General features: G+C 48.3%; 2 protein-coding genes across 4 annotated transcripts in view; one reads left to right on the top strand and one right to left on the bottom strand.

Annotated features, from left to right (window-relative positions):
- Positions 1–3,774, top strand: part of LOC119284945 (probable glucan 1,3-alpha-glucosidase) — a 4,119-nt gene extending 345 nt beyond the window's left edge. Inside the window, exons 1-6 of the mRNA XM_037564131.1 lie at positions 1–1,241; positions 1,342–1,615; positions 1,692–1,827; positions 2,066–2,276; positions 2,365–2,571; positions 3,080–3,774. The exon at positions 1–1,241 is cut by the window's left edge and continues 345 nt beyond it. Of these exons, the coding sequence (XP_037420028.1) occupies positions 1–1,241; positions 1,342–1,615; positions 1,692–1,827; positions 2,066–2,276; positions 2,365–2,571; positions 3,080–3,448 (2,438 nt within the window). The 3' untranslated portion in view covers positions 3,449–3,774. The remainder of the gene's footprint in view (positions 1,242–1,341; positions 1,616–1,691; positions 1,828–2,065; positions 2,277–2,364; positions 2,572–3,079) is intronic.
- A 446-nt stretch (positions 3,775–4,220) lies between these two features.
- The window catches only part of LOC119284947 (protein DETOXIFICATION 42-like), an 11,219-nt gene continuing 6,009 nt past the window's right edge, over positions 4,221–9,430 (bottom strand). The window contains exons 2-14 of one of the 3 annotated variants that reach the window (XM_037564134.1): positions 8,331–8,645; positions 8,092–8,213; positions 6,857–7,063; positions 6,550–6,743; positions 6,309–6,444; positions 6,102–6,198; positions 5,916–6,016; positions 5,660–5,823; positions 5,474–5,545; positions 5,241–5,357; positions 5,045–5,140; positions 4,835–4,956; positions 4,221–4,615 (exon numbers count right to left, since the gene is read on the bottom strand). In XM_037564134.1, the coding sequence (XP_037420031.1) occupies positions 4,573–4,615; positions 4,835–4,956; positions 5,045–5,140; positions 5,241–5,357; positions 5,474–5,545; positions 5,660–5,823; positions 5,916–6,016; positions 6,102–6,198; positions 6,309–6,444; positions 6,550–6,743; positions 6,857–7,063; positions 8,092–8,213; positions 8,331–8,521 (1,662 nt within the window). In that variant the 5' untranslated portion in view covers positions 8,522–8,645 and the 3' untranslated portion in view covers positions 4,221–4,572. Of the gene's footprint in view, positions 4,616–4,834; positions 4,957–5,044; positions 5,141–5,240; positions 5,358–5,473; positions 5,546–5,659; positions 5,824–5,915; positions 6,017–6,101; positions 6,199–6,308; positions 6,445–6,549; positions 6,744–6,856; positions 7,064–8,091; positions 8,214–8,330; positions 8,774–9,430 lie in introns of all 3 variants that reach the window. The other 2 variants (XM_037564132.1, XM_037564133.1) reach the window with 2 other exon arrangements.

Genomic DNA, 9,430 nt, shown 5'->3' on the forward strand with positions numbered 1-9,430 from the left:
CGGCCAACACCCCGCCCAGCCGCCGCTTCCACGTCCCCGACGTCCTCCTCCCCGACGTCGACTCCCGCGCGCTCCACCTCTCCAAGCCCAAGACCGTCGGCGGCGCCTCCACCGTCGCGCTCTCCTCCGACCTCGACGTCGTCGTCAAGCACGATCCCTTCGAGCTGACCGTCCGCCGAGCTGGCTCGGGCGACCCCGTGCTCTCCTTCAACTCCCACGGCCTCTTCGACTTCGAGCCGCTGCAGGAGTCAAAGCCCGAGGGCGAGACCTGGGAGGAGCAGTTGAGGAGCCACACCGACACGCGCCCCCGCGGCCCGCAGTCGATCACCTTCGACGTCTCCTTCTATGGTGCCGACTTCGTGTATGGCCTCCCCGAGCACGGCTCCACATCGCTCGCCCTCCGTCCCACACGCGGCCCGGGGATTGAGGAGTCCGAGCCTTACCGCCTCTTCAACCTCGATGTGTTCGAGTATCTCCACGAATCGCCCTTTGGGCTGTATGGGTCGATCCCCTTCATGATTGCACATGGTGCAAGTGCATCTTCAGGATTCTTCTGGCTTAATGCCGCGGAGATGCAGATTGATGTGCTTGCACCAGGGTGGGATGGCGCGGCATCAACGGAGAATGGGAGAATTGACACGCTGTGGATGGCTGAGGCTGGTGTGGTTGATGCGTTCTTCTTTGTTGGTTCCGAGCCGAAGGATGTGATCAAGCAGTACATCAGTGTTACAGGTACGCCCTCCATGCCACAGCAGTTTGCAGTGGCATATCACCAGTGCCGGTGGAACTACAGGGACGAGGAGGATGTTGCTGGAGTGGATGCTGGGTTTGATGAGCATGATATTCCATATGACGTGCTCTGGCTCGACATTGAACACACTGATGGCAAGCGATATTTCACATGGGACCGTTCCACATTCCCGAACCCAGAGGAGATGCAGCGGAAGATAGCAGATAAGGGGAGGAAGATGGTAACTATTGTAGACCCACATATGAAGAGGGACAGTGGTTACCACATCCATGAGGAAGCTACTGCCAAAGGTTACTATGTTAAAGATGCAAGCGGGAAGGACTACGATGGGTGGTGCTGGCCTGGGTCATCATCATATCCTGACATGTTGAATCCTGAAATACGGGACTGGTGGGCTGACAAGTTCTCCTATCAAAACTACAAGGGATCAACTCCAACGCTGTACATTTGGAATGACATGAACGAGCCATCAGTCTTCAACGGCCCTGAGGTATGTTTCTGAATTGCAATATGCCTATGCATTATCTTGTGAAGGCGAGGTTTACAGAAAAACTGAAACATTTTATGCATGAATCAATCTTCTTCAATAGGTCACCATGCCTAGGGATGCATTACATAATGGTGATGTTGAACATCGAGAACTGCACAATGCATATGGGTACTACTTCCATATGGCTACATCAGATGGGCTTCTCAAGCGAGGTGAGGGTAAAGACAGGCCCTTTGTTTTGTCAAGGGCCTTCTTTGCTGGAAGTCAACGGTATGGGGCAGTTTGGACCGGTGACAACACTGCAGATTGGGATCACCTTAAATCTTCTATTCCGATGGTTTTAACTCTTGGTCTTACTGGCATGACCTTCTCTGGTAGGTGGACCTATATTACAACTTCACCTCATAATCCTGATGTTAAAAGCCTTACTAACATGTGAACCTTTGACAGGTGCGGATGTTGGTGGATTCTTTGGCAATCCTGAGCCTGACCTATTGGTGCGTTGGTACCAAGTAGGAGCTTTTTATCCTTTCTTTAGAGGTCATGCTCACCATGACACCAAGAGGCGGGAGCCATGGTTATTTGGGTAATGCCACAAATAATTAAATTTGTAGAGTTTTGTTTATCTTGGAAATTCTCAACATGGCTGGTAATCCCCTCTGAGAAAATATATTAATGAACTGGCTGATAATTGAGGAAAATTTATTACCATGACGTGACTTCACACTATCATCTAGAAAATTTAAGCTGATAACTTAGTTTGGAAAAGTAGATTATAATTGATATTTGTTTCAAGGCTAACATACTCATTGTACTTACTACAGAGAGCGAAGAACTGCCCTCATGAGGGAGGCAATACATATGCGGTATTCATTGTTGCCCTACTATTACACTCTGTTCCAAGAGGCTAGTGTAACTGGTGTTCCTGTTATGCGTCCTTTGTGGTTGGAATTTCCTGATGACAAGGAAACATATAATAATGGTGAGGCTTTTATGGTTGGGCCAAGCATTTTGGCCCAAGGAATTTACGAAGAGGTGAGTAGTGATACTGCATTTTTTTTCTAAATCACTCATATTTTGCTGGAAAATGCAGCATGCATTTTAATATAATAACTTCATGCAGGGCCAGAAATCAGTGTCGGTTTACCTTCCTGGAACGGAGTTATGGTATGACTTGAGAAATGGATCACCATACAAGGGAAGTGTGCCACACAAGCTGCAAGTTTCAGAAGATAGCATACCAAGCTTCCAAAGGTCAGGCACAATTGTGCCAAGAAAGGATAGATTCAGGCGCAGTTCTACTCAGATGGTGAACGATCCATACACCCTGGTATGTCAAACATGTTTGCCTGTGTAAACATCTTGCTATTTGGTAACTCATAATCCCATTTAATAGTTCTCTTGGTGATGTGCAAATAGTCATTAAAAGTGTTAATATCTACCTGGTATTTCATAATATTTTTTACCAATGAAAAGTTGCATGTGAACCTTTTTCTTTACTAAAGACGTTGCATCTGAACCTTTTTCTTTACTAAAGACATGTTGCTTGTGAACCTTAGCTAGCTCCTTCCAGATTAGTCGATGTAGTTATGAGGATCAACTATACATCATATTGCAATGCTTGTTAAATTATTAGGCTCATTGGTCTGTTGGATAGGGGTTGCTGTGATTTCATCGCTAGAATTGAGCATTGGGCACATGCATTACTTCTGCAAACGCAAAACTAGCTAAATATATGACCATGCAAATCTGTTTGTTTGATGTAGCTACTAGCTACATACTAGTGTGGTTTATTCTCTGAAGTAGACTATTTAACTCTGTATGTTTGCAATGATCAGGTGATAGCCCTCAATAGCTCGGGTTCTGCAGAAGGTGAACTTTATGTGGATGATGGGAAAAGTTATGATTATCAGCAAGGGGCATTCATCCATCGGCGTTTTGTATTTGCAGACAATAAACTAACTTCAATCAATATTGCGCCTGATAGTCTGGGCAAGAAGGTGTATTCAACTGAGTGTGTGATTGAAAGAATCATAGTGCTTGGGTTATCATCGGGAGCAAAGAAGGCTATCATTGAACCTGGGAACCAAGAAGTGGAAATTGATCTGGGACCGATTAGTTTAAGGAGTGGTTCAAAGTCTGTTGCGCCAACAGTCAGGAGGCCCAATGTTCGTGTTGTAGATGATTGGACGATAAGGATCGCATGATATGCAGCCCATTCACATCTGGAGCCTGATGTCTCCATTGTTCGCTGTCAGGCTATAAACTCGAGCAATGCTAGAAGCATAGTTTCAGACTCGTAAATGTTATCTGTGGACACCCAAATTTCATTGTTTCAGACTTCCAGTGGACCCATTTCAGCAGGTGCCTGGTACGCATGCTGTTTGTACTCCCAATTTTGACATAAGTCGTGACATAAATTGCTGATGTATACCTGTAGCACTTATACTGAAATTGGTGTGCCACGTATGATGTATGCGATATGAAGTTCTTGCAACATTGCAATTTAGTACTTTTTTTTGTGTGTGTGTAATCTTGGATAGTTCTTTGCCTAAGATTGTAATCCCATCAACATAGGCAACATAGCCCAAACACAAAGGTAACAAATAATGCCTTCTCAGACAGAATGCACATACTTTAAGAGCTTGAGTTCCTGCAACTGCAGTTGTGAGTTGTGGCAGGCAGACCAAAGTGTAGTATCCAGTTGTAACTGCTTTCAGCCCTGCGGCTAGTTATTATTAAAACGTTTATTACATTCACTGGCTGAAGTAGGAAATGGCGGCAGGCAATGCATTCAGCCCCCAGCCTCTGTTCCGACCTAAGAGTGTAGAATGCCTTGAAAGTGGCGCATAACAACATAAGTAGGAGTACTACTGTATTACTCATTTTCAGCTTGGATGTTTGTTTGACAATCTTTTTTCCGTGAAGACAATTTTATTTCTCAGCTCGAAAACAAAACCTCATCTTCGGCAAGAAGAATGGTCTCGGGTACATTCAATACAAGGATTAAGAGAGGAAAAATGACATAACTAGGGATAGACCAATGTATCAATGTAGTATGATTTTTACAGAGCACTGGTCCAATTAAATCGCCATCTCCGGCACAGAACAAGGACATGAATCACAAGATCAGAGTAGCCTCTCTCTCCCCCAACAAAAGGCAGACGGCCGCGAAGCAAAGCAATAAGCCCCATCTAACTCCAATACCCCAAGCTTAAAACAGCAACACAGTACTACACTTATTCTAATTACATGGAACGAGCGTATGCATATGGCTATCTACCAGCCCTGCACTGTAGACAAGCCGCCATCAATCTCGGGAGCCGATCCATCACTTCCGGAGGAAAGCCCATGGCCCTCTCGCTGCCCCCATCCTGCAGACATCAGTCACAAAGCCTTGATGAGCCATAGCTGAAAGATTATGGAACACATATTTTGCAAGGATTTCACAGAGAACAGTTCAATTTTCAGCAGGATTTGAAAACATTCCTCCTGTGAACGGCACTAGAAAAGGGCCGGGGATACCGTAGAAATGGAGGTACTGATGAAGTGATGAGGAGGGGGGGTAGGGTGGAGCATAGTATCGTTCATACCTCCAGGTGCTGGCTACGGTCCTGAGGCTCATGTAGATGGTCAATGCGACCCATATGCCGATGAATCCCTTGTGCGCAGAGAGGTACACCAGGCACGGTATGGATATGGACGCCACCCCAACCTGAAGGTTTCCATGGGATCCAATTTCAGTCTCGGGACAAGTTTCAGAGCTAAAAATTTTGATGCTGCTGTGGAAGAATCTACGGTACCATGGAGTATGCAGAGTAGGTGTAGTCTTGTGCTCCGAAGTTGATGCCGTCGAACACGAACGCCAGGGCGTTTATCGTCTGCGTGCCGGCGACGAACTGAACATCCCAAACAGAGCAGCTATATTCAGTGCCCGAATCCTGGGAAATAGTCATCTCTCGTATGGAGTTCTCATGTTTTGAACAGCAAGGCTCTTACCGGGATGCCTTTGTGGATGACGTCGATCACAGCGGCGTCCTTTGTGAAAACGCCGGCGCCGAACTTCATGAAGAGACCAAGCACCACCGTGAGGCCCATCCCCAGAACAATGCTCAGCTGCAAGGCGAAAAGAGATCGCCATTAGCCTCTTCTTCTCGATGAACCGAAATGCGAACCTTTTGCGTGTTCTAGGGGGAAAAAGGGAGAAGTGGCAAGAATCAACTGTGACAAACCTGCAGAACACGAGAGGTCGCGGCAATCACCTTCTTGGTATCGTTCTTGGCGAACGCGCTTGCGAGCACTGCCTGCAAGAACTCATCCACAACACGCCCCAGTTCAGCACACTCTCTATCTAGTCTCTACTGAAGCTGCTTCTCATGGACTAATTAATCTATGGGAATATGACATGGCGATCTGACCTGTCCAGCAACGGCCAACCCATCGGCGAGAAGCGACGTCGCGAGCCAGAGCTGGCAGCAGATCTGGAAGGCCGCCATGATGGTTGGTCCGTCGCGGGCTGCCAGCGACGACGCCAGAGTGACGCAGAATGTCACCGCTACCACCCTCGCGAGCAGCAGGAATCCTGAAGAAAACAGAGCACTTTCAGAGCCATTTCCAGGGGATCAGTGACAATGAGAGATGTTATCCAGTTCCAGGGTTCCAACTGTATCTCACCACACCCAAGAAACCGCCCAAATTTCAGGGATTTAAGGCTCGGTGGGATAACATCAACTTGCTGGACGAGCCGACATATCAAGATCATGGTTATCAGGTACCTGAAGAAAAAGATGGATGGGGAGTTGTTAGGACGGACTGAAACACATAGGCTCTAGATGCTACTGGTATAGTGGTGAAACCTACTGGGAAATGACATGAGCAACTGCTGCACCAGTGACACCCATGTGGCAAACAAACATCAAAATTGGGTCTAGGATGATATTTGTTGCATCTCCAACCACTGCAAAAGAAATTGCAAGGAAATGTTAGTAACGCTTCAGATATTTTTCCTTGAAAACAGATATTCATATTCCAGCTGAAAGAATGTAAATCATCGCCAGATATTCTTACCGGTAGCATACAACGGTGTCTTTGTGTCTTTGAAGCCTCGGAAAACACCCTGCATTGCCAGAGACAGGAGAACAGCGGGAGCGCCAAGTGATCTGATCGTTAGGTATCGAACCGCAGGTTCTAGCATTGGTGAGTCCTGGAATAGTGTGATGCAGATGAAAATATGAATCATCATCATGGATAGCAAGAAACTACAGAAGTAAGATAAACTTGGACAGATAGAGAAGGTAACAACACCTACATGTTTCACACCCATGATGCCCAACACAACTTTCGCCGAAAAGATGAGGAACACGGCCTGGACTAGCCCGAGAAATGAGCCAACAATTAGAGCCGATGTCACAGAAGGTATGTACCTTCTCTTGCACCCTTGATTGGAGAGATCAGCACACTCTGTGGGTATACAAGAATTAGCGCACACCGGCGTCTCACCACCTGTAAAACAGAGTTCCACATAGGGATTCATGAAGAATACTTCAGTCCTGAGGTCAAACCAAATTACCGTTTAGGAATTATATGAAACCAGGTGTATTGCGAGAAATCGGTACCAGATGCGGGCACATTGCAAGCATCTGAATGCACATGAGCGGCTTTCTCAAGGTCCTTGCTGTTATTTTCTTCTAGGTATTTGCTAATGATGGCATCTTCTTCAGCGACGAATGATGTTGTTACGCTAACGAGCGGGTAGATGCAGACTTTGGAGACTTGGTTAAATATGGCAATAGAAACACCAACAGCTGCTATCTCCACCGAACCTGATCATTGAAAAATCGTGCACATATTTACTGCGTTAAATCTCAGAGCAGTAGCAGCAGCCTATCTCTTACAACACACAAAGTAATGTGAGACAACTATGAGAACAGATGTCTGAAAGATTACAGATTTTTTTTTGTGACTTGCTTGCAACTGAAAACTAAAGCCAAGGACCTGGCATACTAAAAATACAGAAAAAATGAGAATATCTTTCAAAAGAATCATACTTTTTTGTGTGTAAATGGGGGAACACACTCAAACGGAAAAAAAATCAAAATGGGGCTGCGGTGACGCCTCTCGACAAGAAATGAAACGGACGAATGGTTATTTCAAGGTAACAAAATGAAGAGAATGAGCTCAGCATGTGCCTGGCTAACCAATTGTGTAACGAGAAATTGCTAGTGGCACGCAAAGGAATATTTGGAACAGAGGCCCTTGTGATGCACAAAAGAACAAATAAAAACCGAAAATACTGTTACTTTAGATCTTTTATATAAGTATATAAAAACACCAATGTAACCGAATCAAAGGAAAGAAACGAGCAATTTATCAGCCATGACCATTAGCAAAAAACAGAAAAAGAAGGTGAGCGCAATTGTCGGCAAAGGTTAAAAATTCTCCAGCGCGCACTTCGTGGAGGGTTTTTTGGCGCCAAATGAGCCAGTTACATGTCCAAATCAAGCGATCGGTACTGTAGAGCAAAGTCGGTTACTTTGCCAAACTGACAAACCGGAAACTGAAGTAGGGACTATCCACTGACAGAAACAGCAAAGGTGGCACATATCGGGAAATTCCCTTGTACGACTGCCTAAAATCAGGACTGCCGGTGAAATTAATTGAGAAGCCCTATCCGTGGTGAAAATTTATTGAGAAGCTCCATCTATCCCGCGGAAATTCCGCAAGACGCGAACGCCGCGAGGTCGCGGCACAAGTCAAGATGGTGCAGCAACAGCGACTCATAGATGTTTCTTCTTCATTGCGTAATGAACAGATAGATAGATAGGTTGATTGTATGGTGATATGTATTTACCTAGACGGCCGATGAATGCTGTGTCCACCAAGGAGGCGAGGGGATCGGCGGCCAAGGCAAGCGACGCCGGCACCGCAATGCGCAGCACCTCTGACCCGAGCTCGTCGAGCTTGAAGACGCTCCTGCGACAGGTTACAGTTAAGCACATCAGACGTGAGGAACACGAGCACTCCCAAGACAGACGTACTCGGGCGCTAAGGTGGAAGGAAATCGACGAGATGCATGGGACGAGGGCGAACCTGATGTTCATGACGAAGAGGTACATCCCTGTCGTCCTGGGCCAGCCGGACAATGCAGACGGCGCCGGCAGCTCCTCCGCGGCCTTCTCCTCCGGGCCGTGCCCGTTCGCCGCCGCGGCAGCGTCTGCGGGAACGTCGACGGCCACCCGCTTCTCCCCCACGGCCATGCTCGCCGCCGCGCCCTCCTCCATACACAGAGGTATGATGCTTGCCTGAGACTGACTGATGGCTCGCTCGTTCAGGGTATACGTGCTCGCGCAGAGGACTGTGCGTGAGAGGAGGGATGAGAGCACAAGGAGAAGCGGCAGCTCGCCCCTACTTATACGGAAACCGATCAGCAGCTGTCACATGGAAAGGCGAACGGGGGCAGGGCGTGTCAGCCAGTCCCTCAGATGTGGCGACGTGCTCCAACGGTGAAATGTTTCTCACAAGAAATACATCAGCTTTTCTCAACAACAAAAAAGATAGATAAATCAGCTGACATGGAGGAAGGAATCAGCTCGTGCCGTGCGTGCGGTTATGTGTGCGTGTGGTCAGTGTGTGTGTGTGCATGCAGCGCAAGCAAAGGCGAAAACAGAAAGGAATCGGAGTTTTTTTCGTTACAAGAGCAGGAAAGCGACCGGCCGCCGTGACGACCGGGCCGGGGCGCAACGCGACATGGCCGGGCGTTACGGCCGGCTGGCGACGCGTGCGGCGAGGCAACGGCGAGCTGCACGAGGTGCATGCTCCTGCCGACGAGAATGGAGCGGAACGCCCGTGCTCCAGGGCCGGCCGCCGGGAACGCTCCGATCGCCGAGTGCCCGGCGAGCCGAGGGGTCGACGTGATGCAGCCGGAACGCGTGACGGGATGCGTGTGCGGGACGCCGCCGCGCCGGGCTGGCCGGGGTTCCGGCCGGGCGTGGTATTGGTTGGTGCCGTTACGTTGCGTGATCGAACGCACAAGCTAGTGGACATGGCGATCGACCCAGCGGTGCCGTCGTCGACCCGTCAGTGCCGTCCCGGCAACTGCCATACGTACCACCGTTGGGATGGCCTCGGCGATACGTACGGTACGGCCTCGCCGGCCGGCGTAGGCGGCATGGGCGATCGATCATCGTCTC

Source organism: Triticum dicoccoides, chromosome 4A, assembly GCF_002162155.2.
Source record: "Triticum dicoccoides isolate Atlit2015 ecotype Zavitan chromosome 4A, WEW_v2.0, whole genome shotgun sequence".
Taxonomy (NCBI): domain Eukaryota; kingdom Viridiplantae; phylum Streptophyta; class Magnoliopsida; order Poales; family Poaceae; genus Triticum; species Triticum dicoccoides.